The 14,898-nt window shown below is 41.2% G+C and overlaps 1 protein-coding gene across 6 annotated transcripts in view; it reads right to left on the bottom strand.

Annotated features, from left to right (window-relative positions):
- The window catches only part of LOC131251264 (uncharacterized), a 119,861-nt gene that overhangs the window by 50,414 nt on the left and 54,549 nt on the right, over window positions 1-14,898 (bottom strand). For all 6 annotated transcript variants that reach the window (XR_009173706.1, XM_058251884.1, XM_058251887.1 and 3 more), the window contains one exon: window positions 2,845-2,917. Coding sequence is in view for 5 of the 6 variants with exons in the window: in XM_058251884.1 (XP_058107867.1) it covers window positions 2,845-2,917 (73 nt within the window). In the remaining variant the exon portion in view is untranslated. The remainder of the gene's footprint in view (window positions 1-2,844; window positions 2,918-14,898) is intronic.

The raw sequence follows: 14,898 nt of genomic DNA, 5'->3' as shown, positions 1-14,898 counted from the left end.
TGAATACATTCTAAGAGTTTAAAAAAGAAAGAAAAGATAGATTCTTGTGTTTTGCATTCCCTTCCTACTTTTTCATTTTTTTCAAATATTTTTTTGGGATTTAAAAAATGGCCAATACAAGCCAATATGCCCCTTATCGTATCATTTTTGGGCTCAGTCAATACCCATATTCAAAACCGTAGGCTCGACTAATGTAGGGGCATTTTCACACCGAGCTCAAGTGGGGTGGCTTGTGGGATGCAGGGGCACACTCGTGGTGGGCGGCTCGTGTGAGGAGGGTGGCTCGTGTGAAGCGGAACACATGTGAAGGCTATGAGATAAAGGGATTGATTTGTCATACTCTATCAGTTCAAGCTTTTAGAGCAAGTGGTTAATTTTCTTGCATCAAAGTGGTATCAGAGTGGGAGGTCTCATGTTCAAGACTCCTCACCGAAGGTGATTAATGTAGGGGCATTTTCACACCAGGCTTAAGTGGGATGGCCTGTGGGATGTAGGGGCACACTCGTGGTGCGTGGTCGGCCGAGATCCTAACCCATGGGATGTGGGGCTTGGGCTATGAGATAAAGGGATTGATTCGTCATGCTCTATCAATTTGAGCTTTTAGAGCAAAGTGGTTAATTGTCCTGCATCACCAACCCATTGCCAACCCCACTCATTCCTCCAACATGCACTCCCTCCTTAGTTAAATAAATTGACGACACTTGTACTAACTATTAGGTGGGCCTAACTATGAAGGCTTCATGTATGAAAATCACAATGATCACGTGATCCAAGTCCTAAAAAAGGCAGCACCCATGTCCAGGATTTCTGGGTCGATAATCAGACTATTTCTTGTATAATCAACATAAATCATCTATTCCCTACCCACCAATTGAACATACAATCAGGATCATTTGCCCCAAGTGATTTTTTAGAGGGATGTGCAATCAAAGGCAAGACCGACAAGAAGGATGATCTAATCGTCTAAATAAATGATCAAACCATTTCTAACATAATTCCCAAGTAATGAATGGATACATAGATCATCCGATCAGAGTGATTTTTTTAGAGTGATCGACAATTAAAGGTGGAACCACCTGATGGATCAATTATTGGACATTTTTTCCTCTAACCAATATGGATCATCCATTTTCATAGCCATTGATTAGGCAATTAGGTTCATCCAACAAAAGTGATTTTTTAAGAGGATTTTTTGAGGGATGACAACCATAAGTTGGATCCATGTGATGGATGAGCTAGATCAATGATTAGACTATTTATAGTATAATATGAACCATTTCTAGATCAATAATAAATATGGTTCATCCATTTTCGTTGCCCATGGCCATTAGATCACCCAATCAAAGTGCTTTTTGAGATAGATTAGCCATCAATGGATGATCTAGATCAATGATCAAACCATTTCTACTAAAACTGATATGCATCATCCATTTGCATAGCCATTATGTGGGCAATTAGGAACATCCAATCAAAGTGATAGGGATGGACTATCATAATAGGTGGGATCCACATGCTGAATGATCGAGATCAATGATTAGTGCATTTCTAGTATAATCAATATGAACTGTCAATTTTGCTGTCTAAAAGGATGGTTACATCTTTTGTGAAAGTGGTTTTTTAAGAGTGGGCAATCAAAGTTGGGACACACATGACAGATAGTTCAGGTTAATGATTGCGCATATCCATGGCCCACCTTATGGGGAAAAAAAAATCACGTCTGATATATTGGCATGCGTACATATGGTATGGCTCATAGTTGCACAATCCTTTTACCTAGGTGCCACTCCTACTTCAAATCCCTGCTTCAAACTCTCGCTCTAGCTCCTACTTCCTACCCATTTATACTTTTTTGGCATTTTAAAAGAGACGCTTCCATGCTGCGGCACCCGAATTTATCACGGCTTCGCTCTACGTTTTGTGCGATTATAATATGGCTCCACATGTATGTGCATTAACATCATTGATAATTTCTAATTTTATGGGTGTCTATCAAGTTATCCAATGATTTGCAAATAAATGTACACATCAATTCAATTTCTGATAGCTATTCAAGACATCCAAACAACATATATATATATATATATATATATATATATATATATATATATATATATATATATATATATATATTCCAATAACAAAGTTCTAAATCAACCAAATAGAAAATTTGTGTTTTACGAAACCAGAACTTCTAGGAAATCATAGTTCCAATTTCAACCAATTCCATGAGCTGAGGTTTACTGTTTATGCTCTTTGTGGTAATCAAGCTGCTATTAATAGTGTCTAGTTTTGCCTTCCATGAAAGAACAAAGCACGTTGACGTTGATTATCACTTTGTCAGAGAGATGGCCTCGAAATTGTTGACTACACCCTTTATCTATGGCGTAGTCTGAGGAGGGTAGTGAATATGGTACTTGGAGTATTTTCATTTCATAGAATTCTAGAATCTCCTTAATATTCTAGAAATCTTCCAGATAATTTTGAATCATAATCTTGTAGATTTAGGAGGATCCTAGAATCCCACAAGATATTCTAGATCACGAAATGCAATCTTGTATATTTAGGTCATAGGAGATTTCTAGAACCCTCCAGGGAATTCTAGAAATCACAACGATAGACTTGAAAATTCTATAATTACATCCTCATATACCCATTCTAATGAAGCAATAGATTTCCTCTTTATCTCCTCTCTTTTCCCTATTTCCTTATGCATAGGAAAAGGAAAGCATTTAGAGATGTCAGCAAGTGATAGATCAAGCATGTAACGAGTCATAATGCCATTAAAAAATAAAAGATGCCTATAAAACGTTGCTTAGGACATCAAGTTCTCTTTGCAAAACAAACCTCAATTGACAGCAAGCAGCAAGATATTTTAACCATGATCTCAGATTTTGGGGTGGCCCTTCAGATCCAGAATCTAAACCAACAACCAGAGGAGACCAATTAAACACTGTATATGAATGCAATCTTACAAAATATATTTAGAACAACAAATACACTTGCATCAAAGATAAAAGTTTGGAGAACACATGTAGGCAAAGAAATGCATTTGAAGTCTTATCTCATAAGAATTGAAGTCCCTACTTTCTTTCCTTGAAACTTTTACACATTTGTTAATTTGTTAACTCCTGATCTAGAGTTAGGTAACAACACTACAAGGTAGGTATGGGGTTCTGTATTTGTTTTATGGACTATTTTGAATCGTGTTTTGTTTTTTCATATCGCTTAAATTACTAATCCTATAACTTTACACTTCTTTTCCCTCCCTCCCTCCCTCCCTTCAATGTAGGACCGATGCATGAACTCAAATATTGTGTGAGAACAATCAGTAAAATTAACTTAATTAATTAAAAATCACAAAACTTTCTATCATCATCACAAATATCAAAATACCAAGAGAAGATCATGCATGATTATAGCTTAGGTTAACAAGCATCATCCTACAGGGCCATTAAATAATGGAAACTAGGATCTAATGGATGTAGGGGCATCCAAGTAGCATAGGGTTTTCAAAGGAGAAGGCCTAATACTATCTAGGGTGAAATTAGGGTTTAGGGAAAATTGGGGCAAACTTGGAATTAGGGTTAATGGGGTAAATTGGGTAGGGGGTTAAAGAGTTTAGGTGCTAGGATAGGGGAATTAGGGTTTTGGATGGAGGGAATGTAAGGATTTGGGTCTAATTGAAGAATGTGCAAAATTAGGGTTTGGTAATTTGGGGAAATAGGAAAATTAGGGGTTTATAGATTTAGGCTTATGGTTTGGAAAAGGGAGAGTAGGGTTTTGATGCAAGGGTAATGGAAAGTCAAAGGAACAAGAATGTGGCCGCATGGCCAACCCTATGGGCTCACACGTGTGGCCGTAAGGTCACACGTGTTGGCTAGGTTGTGAGGGTTTGGGTCCTTAGCGTTTGCTTCATCGATAGGTGTAGAAGGGATAAGGATTGGAAGAATGGAGAAGGTTTGGGATGGAGAAGATCGAAGAACTTGAAGAATACCTCAATGGTTGATGAAGGGATGAGAATGTGGGAGATAGATGGAAGCCTCACACCTCCGTTGATGAAGATTAGCTTCACACCAATCTTCCTTCCAAATCACATGGAAGTCACCTTCAAAGCACATGAAGATGGAAGAAGAAGCAATGAGCCTTTTTTTTTTATAGCTTCAATAACTTTCAAAATTAGAATTTTCACTGTCTTATGAAATTTGATGAAAATGACCCTAGTCTAAAGAAAAATCAACTAAAATCACTCCTTTCATTCTATCCTTCTTTTTCTTTCTTCTTTCTGATTGAGAGGGACCCACTGGACGTGAGACCCCACACATGCATTTGTTCGCTGACCGTGGGACGTCAGCAGGTGGCCCACACATAGTGGGACCCACCATGATGTGTGCTTTATCCATGTCGTCCATCCGCCCATAGTGGGTCCACCAGATGTATGTGTTTCATCATCTATGCCATCCATTATCCTTGTCGTGTGGCCCAACAAAGTGGGACCCACTTGCGATGTGTGTGATTTCATCCTTGCTGTCCATTATTGTTGCTAAGTTGGGATAGTTTCCGTTTCAGAAATCTGATCTATGATTTTGTAAGTTTTTGGCCAACTTTGGGCGCGTGCGGTGGGTCCCACGTGCAAGATATGTGGGTGCTACCACCTGGACTTCCTAGCCTATACCCATGTCTGGAGGAATAACGTTTTACTTGGATCCAGACAGACCCCACTTGATCGGGAACTAGATCCTAAAATGGGACCGGGCAGAGTTGCACAGAATATTTCTGTGCAGAAATTTCGAGCACCAACATTTATCCTCGTGCCAAAATTTGTATATACGCATTTCGTAGGCCATACCATATGGGTTTTGAAGGCCATGCATAGTCCTAACACACACACACACACACAAAAAAAAAAAAAAAAAAAAAAAACCTGATGGTGCACGGGAAGACGGCCCCACCTGATCGTGGGACATGCCCAAAAATGGCCAAAGGTCATTTCTGCACAGTTTTTCTACCGCCCATCTCTCCCAAGCACTCGTGTTTGGGCGTTCACAAATATCTGTGTATGCATGATTAATGAGAACTGAATTTTGGGTTTTGGTGCCAATATATAGAACTATCATATGGATATTTTTCTCCTTCGGAAGTGGGCCTCACGTGGTCTTACATCTGACTCAAAGGTGGCTAAAGAGCCAACCTTGCACACAAAAATCTGTTTGATAGAAGTTCCACATGGGGCCACATCCATGGGGTCCACCACCTTCCCAAATAATCCAATAGAGTATTTAAACCATGAAAATGAATTATCTAAACCCTGGACATGAACCCTTAGGTGGTGTTGGACCCAAAATCTTAAGTGGGCCCCTTGCTTGTGGGTTGTATCTTTGTATGGTAAGGCTCACCTTGTGTATGTCATAAAGTGATTGTTGCTAAACCTTGTGGCTGGGTGATAGACGGCCCTTGCTGCCCATCCATCTCTCTTAGACTATCTATGGCCTTCAGCCATCCAAATGAAGCAACATAAGGCTCGAGTGGGCCCGATACCAAGGGAAATGGCTAGGAATGACAAGACAAACCTTGGGAACATTCTTAGGCCTGTTAGGCAGGCCAATTGCCTTGTGGGCAGCGTGCCTTGCACATTACTACCAATCAGATGGGCCACACTTAATGGGCCCATTTGGATTATATAAGTTATAATAGACAAGCTTCACATTTTACTTGTGAATAAGGTTTGTTGGCCGAACATGACGTGGGATCTATGCATTGTTGGTATGTGGGTCTTATGTTTGAGATTGTTATTGTATCTCCTAGTTGATGTTGGAGTTGTGGGGCCCAGTTGTGTTACAAGATCCACCTTAAAGGTATGTATCCATGTATCTCTTGATGTGGGACCGTTGTCCACTACTAAACCAAACCTAAACTTAAGTGGGCCATACCACAAGAATGTTAAATCAATGAAAAGTCCATTAACTATACTTGTTGTAAAATGTGGGGCATAACCGTTTGTTGAACTTACACCATTAGCTAGTGGGGCCCACCTAGTTGTGGAATTAGATCCACACCATTGAAAGCCTTGTGGTTGGATGTTAATGCCTTTGAGTTGGCCTATTGATTCACCAAGTGGGGCTCACACCTGACCTATATGACCCCATGCCTTGCATGTAGTCCAAGGTCAATGTGGAAGTCACACTAGGTGGGACGCACCTAGTAATGGTCGAGATGATGATACACGTGTGATAACATGATAATGATGATGGTGAGTTGTTGATTGAAATAGTAGATATAATTTAATGGATGGTGAATTATGGCATATGCATTGATGATGGATGAGTAATTATTTATGGTACTTATAACATTTCTTATGTTAATCATGAAGTAAAAATGATCCTAATGGTAATGATAATGATATTATGTGTATATATGCATGATGACTAAACATGCTAGTTGACCACCATGCTTGATATCCAAGTGATAATAATGGACGTATTGATTGTCGTGATGATAATTTGGATAAGATAACCATGTTTTACTAGGATGATGATAAATAAATGATGTTGGTGAACGTAAGGATAACCTCATGCATGACAGACAACTAATGCCTAGGGCATGTATGATAGTGATGGATGATGGCCATGATATTGATGATGCACATGAATCCTTATATGTTGTGTATTCCTTGCACATGCTTGCATGATGTAAGTTGTGACGATGAATTTGATGTTGAATGATGCTTATGATAACGATGATGCATGCGAGAACTTGTGCACCACCATAACCTATGCACCTTATGTATGTGCATGCTATATGTGAGCCATGGTGACCATTTATTAAGTATTCACAAGAGGTGTGGAGCCTCAGTGTGCTATTGAGGACACTTAAACGTATGGGCATTTGTATAACATTGGCTATTCTTGTGTTGGGCCTAGTGCCTTGGGCTTATGAAAGCCTACTTGGCCATGGAACTTGGGATGTAAGCTGGTTACAAGTAACCGTTGGATGAGAGGCTAAGTGAGCCCACTTCCATGGTCAAGGGAAGGCTGTTTGATTACCATTAGTTTGTTGGTCTACTTGGCCAATTGGCACTATTGTTAAGTAAAGCTCATAAGGGCATGAGATGATTATGGTATGTGATGTAATGTACGGTAAATGCATGTGATGTGTTGTGATATGTGGATGATGTGTGATGTGTAGCTCACACACAATGTTTATGGCATGTGTTATGAAGCCAGTATGTGATAGACATGGCATGCATCATGTAGCCAATACACATGGTTGGGTCTCATAAGACAAGATTATAGATTGATGATTAAATCTAAGTTGGGCCCAAGTTAAGGCCCATTGCTTATGGGTACTAAGGCCGTGATCCGGCTTGTATCAAGAAAGGATTAAGGGTGTAGATGAACATTCCCATGGACAACGGGCTATGACTTGAGGGTCTATTGTCGAGTGCCTATGTGTCGTGCATTGGCAATTTGATCTATCCTACCATTGTTATGTTGATATAAACCTGATAGCTTGATACACATGGTAGAATTGTGAACATTCATTTTATATGCATGCATGAACACATCATGAAATTAGAGCCCTTGTGTTATTCCATATGCCTGGATAAGATCCAGAGGAGTTGAGGGATTTTGGATATTGTTTTGATTTGGGCCCTCGTGCTGGTCCATATGATTAGATGAGGTGCATTGATGTACTATGTTTGGACCCTCATGTTGGTCCTTGTGCCTGGATGAAAGTCTAGAGGAGATGGGGCATGTATATGCCTTTGTGATTGTCCACTTGGTTGTGTGGGCTTACATGATGATGTATTTCTTGAACGGGTGTTTTGTATGGTGGCCAAGTGATGGCTAATTCGGCAAGAAGGTTTATGTCGAGGCCTTGTGATAGCTCAAGTGTTGATATTATTGAGAAGTTTTTAGGAGGGTGTGCTATGGCTACCCTAGGCTTAGTTCACGATATTGCAGTTGCCTATCCTCCAATGAACCCGCTAAGATTGGCCAATTGGGTCTTCTTCCATCGTGTGTCAAGTAGGGGTGAGCACGGTAGGATGGGTGCAAGAGTCATTTCCACTGTCGGGACTGGGAAGGGAAGAGGTGTGACCAGCCTACCTACCGTCGTGTGCCGGGTTGAGGTGAGTGGTATTCCAACTGCTGAGGCCGGGTAAGGTGAAACAAATCAGGGTCCCTCATTGTTAAGTTGATGGTTAGATGGGTAGGGGTTGACACGCACAATACTTTGCCTTTTTGGATATGTTGTCCCACTCTTATGTGAGGATGGTGGTTTACCCATGTGTGGTATGTTTGTGATTTCTGGTGGAGATGTACTAGCAGATGATGACGGATATTATCCCACTCTTATGTGAGGATGGTGGTTTACCCATGTGTGGTACGTTTGTGATTTCTGGTGGAGATGTACTAGCAGATGATGACAGATGTTGTCCCACTCTTATGTAAGGATGGTGGATTACCCTTGTGTGGTATGTTCGTGGTTCATGGTGGAGATGTATTATGTGTTGTGGAGACGTACTCACAAAAATGAGGGATGTTCAGCATTTGACTCGTGCATTCATTCATCCATTATTCACTCGGGCTGGTGGTGCGCAAACAAATCATTATGCGCACCTTCACAATGGCCACGATTTCGGATAGGTATGGGACTAACCTAAGATCGGGAGTTTACCACATTGAGTCTAGCTATCAAAATCAGGTTATGGGACTAGTTTGGATAGAAGTCCTCTGTGATGGACCCCACAGCTTGTGATACCGTGTACTATCATCCCGACTACACACATCGGCTTCGTCATTCCTTTTCTAACGTATGTCCTATTGTAGAATATGGAATTTGATTATCTTGTACATGATAATTGATTATTCTCATGATTCATGGTCACTCATTCGAGTGGTATACCTAACATTGATGACATGTTCATGATAACCTGTCTGGCTTTAATAACATACTAGATTTATAACATGCTCACCTATGATAACATGTTTAGTGGATTATATGCCTATGGTTGTTTTGGATGTCTTTACAGGAGCACCCTAATAAGCCATGTTTTACTCCCAGCACACAGTAGACTCACGAGCTGTGGTTTTCTCATACAGATGACTTACATTTTTTCATGATGCATGCAAGAGCTTTGGAGTTTGCTATTTTTTCCTTCATTTCTGTTAAGCTGGCGCACCATATTATGTGTGACATGTCGAACAGGTTCGTCTCTTCGATATGCGTTGATACCATGTGCAAAACGTGTAACTACCTAATTAGATTAACTATTCAAAGAGGAAAAAAAAATTATCCGCCATGAGCTGGGTTTGGTGTCGGGAAGTTTGCTAACCATTCACCAAGTCCGGTGAGTGGTGAGGAAGAAGAAGCTGTCGCGACCCGAGTTCGGGACTTGGGAAGTAGTAGTGCCCGGGTTCCGAATTTGGGGCGTGACAAACCGATGGATTTATTAGAAGAGACAAGTCTGTGGAGGGCTACGCCAATTGAAATTCCCATAGATAATAATTCAAACGGAGTATAAATGAAGGGGAGCTATTTGATGATCCAGGGAGATTTCACCGGCTAGTTGGCAAACTGGTCTATTTAATGATTACATGACCCGACATCACTTATCCAGTGTAGTTAGTTTATGCAGATTGCTTGTATGTCTCATAAGGAGGTCATGCTTGACATACTCAAATATCTAAAGGCAACTCCTAGCTGTGGAATTCTCTACAAGCTAAATGGACATCTTAGAGTAGAGAGTTTTCTAATTCAAACTGGGCTAGCCCTCCTAACAGGTGGTGTACCATAGGGTATTGTACATTTGTAGGAGAAAATCTAGTTACATTGAAAAGCAAGAAGCAAAACGTTTACTGCAGGGGCATTTTCACACCAATCTCGAGTGGGGTGGCCTATGGGATGCAAGGGCACACTCGGGGTGGGCAGCCCATGGAACCCATGGATTTGGCACCATTGTGAGGTGGGTGGCTCGTGTGAGGCGGAGCTCATGGATTTGGGACCATTGTGAGGTGGGTGGCTCGTGTGAGGCGGAGCTCATGGATTTGGGGCCCACAAGGGGGCAAAACCCATGGATTTTAGGGCCCACGAGGAGTATTTGACCAAGGACCTAACCCATGGATTTGGGTCATGGGCTATGAGATAAAGGGATTAATTCGCCATACTCTATCAGTTCGATCTTTTAGAGCAAGTAGTCAATTGTCCTACATTAAAGTGGTATCTGAGCGGGAGGTCTTGTGTACGAGACTCCTCCCCGGGGGCGATTAATGTAGGGGCATTTTCACACCGGGCTCGAGTGGGGTAGCCTGTGGGATGTAGGGGCACACTTGGAGTGGGCAGCCTGCAGAACCCATGGATTTGAGGCCCACGATGGGGCGAAACCCATGGATTTGAGGCCCACGAGGAGGGTTCACCCGAGGACCTAACCCATGGATTTGGGGTCTAGGCCACGAGATAAAGGGATTAATTCGTCATGCTCTATCAGTTCGAGCTTTTAGAGCAAGTGGTTAATTGTCCTGCATCATTATCGCTCGGTCCAGCACAAAAGCAGAGTACAGGATTATGGCTCATGCAACATGCTAACTTATTTGGCTAAAGACATTAATGTGCAATCTCAGGCTTGTGGTGGATGAAGAATGAAAGAACCAAAGAGGAGGAATGTGAGAGAGATGGGAGAAATATGTGAGAGAGGGTTTGGAGAGAGAGAGAGAGAGAGAGAGAGAGAGAGAGAGAGAGAGAACATGGGATCTCTCTATTATCTTATTCAATATATATATATATATATATATATATGGTTTTTTTTCCCCTTATTACATCATAACAGCCCACTTTATACAATATTTGCAAATAAGCCCACTAATATCATATTTACAAAAATGACCCAACAAACTTAATATTCCAACACTCCTCAAGTTGGTGTATGAATGTTCGTCATACCCAACATGGTAGAGATTTCCTGAAACATGGGAGAGCTAAAAGCCTTTGTAAAAATGTTTGTCAGTTGTTCTGTAGATTTGATAAATGGAGTAGCCAGTAATCCAGAGGATATCTTCTCTCGAATGAAATGTATATCAATCTCAATGTGTTTAGTCCGCTCATGAAAGACTGAATCAGACGCAATATGGATGGCAGCCTGATTGTCACAATAGAGAGGAATAGTTAAGGTCATAGGGAAACCCCATTCCATCATAATAGATCTTACCCACAAGAGTTCACAAGCCCCATGAGCCATAGCTCTACTCTGCTTCTACAAGGGATCGAGATACGACTGCTTGTTTTTTTACTTCTCGATATAACCAAGTTGCCACAAACGAATGTGCAATAGCCAGAAGTAGACTTTATGTCCGTTGAGCATCTTGCCCAGCCAGCATCAGAATAGCCAGCAATATTAACATGTCCATTATTCATATAAAGAATACCACATCTTGGACATGACTTCAGGTATCTCAATATGCGATGTACAGCATCCAGATGAGGCACCTTTGGCAAGTGCATGAATCGACTGACAATATAATGAGGACATCACTTCACGTGCACCTTTGTGTATGTATCAAAGGAGGCGGGCTGCACTGATTTCTCTATGGCTAGGCGACTACCCGTGATCATGTTGAAGACCCCATGTGCATGTGCTAGCATCTGGAAGACTCCACACTGGGAAGATGCACATGGGCTGCTATATGGAGTGATCTAGACCATTAGACTGTAGGGAAGTGACAATCGGGCGATTGGATCGCATATATCACATGATTGGGCCATTGATCGTGGATCGTCCACATCAGTTTTCTTTTTTTTTTTTTTTAAAGATTTTATCATCTTTTAGGATTTAGTTTTTATTATTTTATATTTGGACACCTTTATGAGTGATTTAGTAGATTCTCTTTAGACTAGGGCCATTTTTATTAAAATTTCATGAAATGGTGTTTTTCGTAAGTAGTGAAACTTGTTGGAGCTATAAAAAGAGGGTGGGCATGTGACTCTCCCTCATTAGGTTTTGTGAAATAATAATAATAATAATAATAATAATAATAATAATAATAATAGGCTTTTGCTCTTTTCTTCTTTTTCTTCCATCTTCATGAGATTTGAAAATACTTCTATGTGATTTGGAATGGAGATTGGTGTGAGACTAATCTTCATCAATAGAGGTGCAAGGTCTCCATCTATCCCCACAACATCACCCTTTCATCATTCATCAAGGTATTTTTTATTTTTTTTTCAAAGTTCTTCAATTCTCCCTTCCCAAATCTTCATCTTCTTCTAAACCTCACATTCACATACCCATTAACAATCCAAACCCTAAAATACCTAAAACAATCCAACCTAGTCACACGTGTGACCATACGACCACACCTTGACCCTTTTGGTTTCCCATCACCCTTAAATCAAAGCCCTCTTATCTTTTCCCCAAAATCACTAACTTCCCTTCATCCAAAATCTTAATTCCCCTCTACTAATACCTAAATCCATCAATCCCCTTAACCAATTCACCCAATTTATTCCTAGATTTCTCAATCTCTTTTAACCCTAATTTTACCCTAGTGTGTATTAGGTCTTCTAATTTTTTTTAAAAAAAACTCTTTACCTTATGCTAATTGGATGTCCCTACATCCATTATATCCTAGTTTCTTTTATTTAATGATCTTGCGCTACGATGTTGGTAACCTAGGCTAGGATTATACATGATGTCCCTATGGTTTACTTGGTATCAGTGATGATAATGGCTAGTTTTATGTTTTTTTTTTTTAATTATTAATTACCTTAATTTGATACTTGATCTCACATAATATTTGGTTCATGCATCGGTCCTGCATCAAATTTGGTATTAGAGCCCATAGGTTTAGTATAGGATTTTTGTGTTGCATCTAGGTTAGAGTCACATCTAGGGTTTCCTTTTAGAGTTTCCTTGTGTATGCTCACTCGTTCAAGATGTGGTTTTAGTCTACAACCCATAATGAATCTAAAGCAGATTGTCGAGGCCCTTAATTTTATCAATAATCGTCTCATGACCATTGAAGCGCACAATAGAATCATTGCCACTCAATTAACCGCGACCAATGTGCGCATCCATCAACTTGAGGCCTCCTTACAAGCAAACCCCAACACTGGGGAAGACTTTCAATCTTAGGTCGGAGATCAAGTTGATAGGCAGGAGCGTGGTCGTGGCCAAGGCGTTGGTCGTGGTCGAGAACAAGTGCCACCACCATTGGATCCTTACTCTTGCTCTAGTGGTAGACTCTGAGGAGTTTCAACAACCGGTCAAGGGTTCACGTATCCATAGGTGGTGAAATCCCACTACGGCGTGTGTGGGGGTGTGTGCGTGTAAAAAAAAAAAAATAGTGCCACCACCACGTGAGGAGCGTTATGACCCAAAAGCACAAGTCATGAAAGGTGTGAAAGTTGAGGCTCCCAGTTTTAATGGTCGCTTGGACCCCAAAGCATTCATTGATTGGTTCATAGACATGGACCACTATTTTGAGTGGTATGATATGTCTGATGCCCGTCGAGTGAGATTTGCGAAGATAAAGTTGGTGGGCCAGGCCAAACTTTTTTGAACCAACATGAAGCGTAAAATTAAAAGGAAAGGAGAACCCCCAGTTGCGCACTGGGCCGAGATAAAAGAGGTCCTTAAAGAAAAGTATTTCCCTCTTTCTTATCACCAGAGGCTCCTAGACCAGTGGTAGGCTTTGCACCAGGGATCCATGACCGTGCCAGATTACATCGCTAGGTTCGAGGAGTACTTGATGCGATGTTACATTGAGGAGGACCAAATGGTTACATTGTCCAGATTCGGGATGGGCCTCCGATTTGAGATCCAACAAGAACTTTATTCTCGTGATGTCGGCACATTGGAGCACATGTACCAAGTGGTGCAAGACATTGAACACTATCTCAAGGCACCAGTTGGAAAAGTTATGACTCTTGGGATCCAAGTATCAAGACTTACTCTTAAGGGGCTAAGCCTAACATGAAGAGTCAGTCTAGACCCCAAATTAGATCTCAGCCCAACCCTAGAGATGTCAAAGGAAAAGGGATAGCAAGTGCTAGCTCTAGGGGAGGTGAGCAAATGCAATGCTTTAATTGCCATGGAGTTGGTCACTTTGCCCATCAATGTCCCTCAAAAGATAGGAACAAAGCCCTGGTGATTGACGATGATGAGGAAGGAGATGAACAGGGCAATTTTGAAGAAGAAGTTTATCAGCCCAACATCAATAGTGCTAGTGATGAGAAAGTAGAAGAAGAAGAGACCACACCACTTACAGTAGTTAGGTATGCCTTGACCAATGCTAAGGAGAATGGTGATTGGTGTTGGACTACGATATTTTACACCTATGCAAAATGTGGAGAGAAGAATTGACAGATGATCGTCGATGGTACCAATGTGGTCTCCACTAGCACTTTGTCCCGTTTGGCACCCTCAACCCTATAGAGTGTCATAGGTGGATGCATCTTCCATGCCTGTTACCCAGGGATGTCTCGTACCTGTTAATTTTAGATTATATTCAGATTTGCTGTGGTGCGACGTTTTACCTATGGATGTTGGACACATCATTTTGGGACAACCTTAGCTATTTGACCGCGATGTGACGATATACGGCCACTCAAATGCATGTCCATTCATGCATCAAGGCAAAAAGATATCTCTGGTTCCTCTTCCACCAAAGAGTAATGTGGAGAAGAAAACTGAGGTGAGGTCGGTAACCCAGAGGATACGAGAAAATCCCAACCCAAGTCTCTCCATGTTATCAACGCCAAGGAATTTGAGAGAGAGAGACTACGGTGGATTCGATGGTGTACGCCTTAGTGGCGAGGGAAGTTATACCCGAGGTTAGTGTGGAGGGACCCCCTGAGGTGAAGCCGATTATAGATGAGTTTTACAATGTATTTCCCGAGGACTTA

The sequence above is a fragment of the Magnolia sinica genome, chromosome 7 (assembly GCF_029962835.1).
Source record: "Magnolia sinica isolate HGM2019 chromosome 7, MsV1, whole genome shotgun sequence".
Lineage (NCBI taxonomy): Eukaryota > Viridiplantae > Streptophyta > Magnoliopsida > Magnoliales > Magnoliaceae > Magnolia > Magnolia sinica.
The sequence above is the reverse complement of the archived record's forward strand: the minus strand, read 5'-3'. Positions and strand labels throughout refer to the sequence as shown.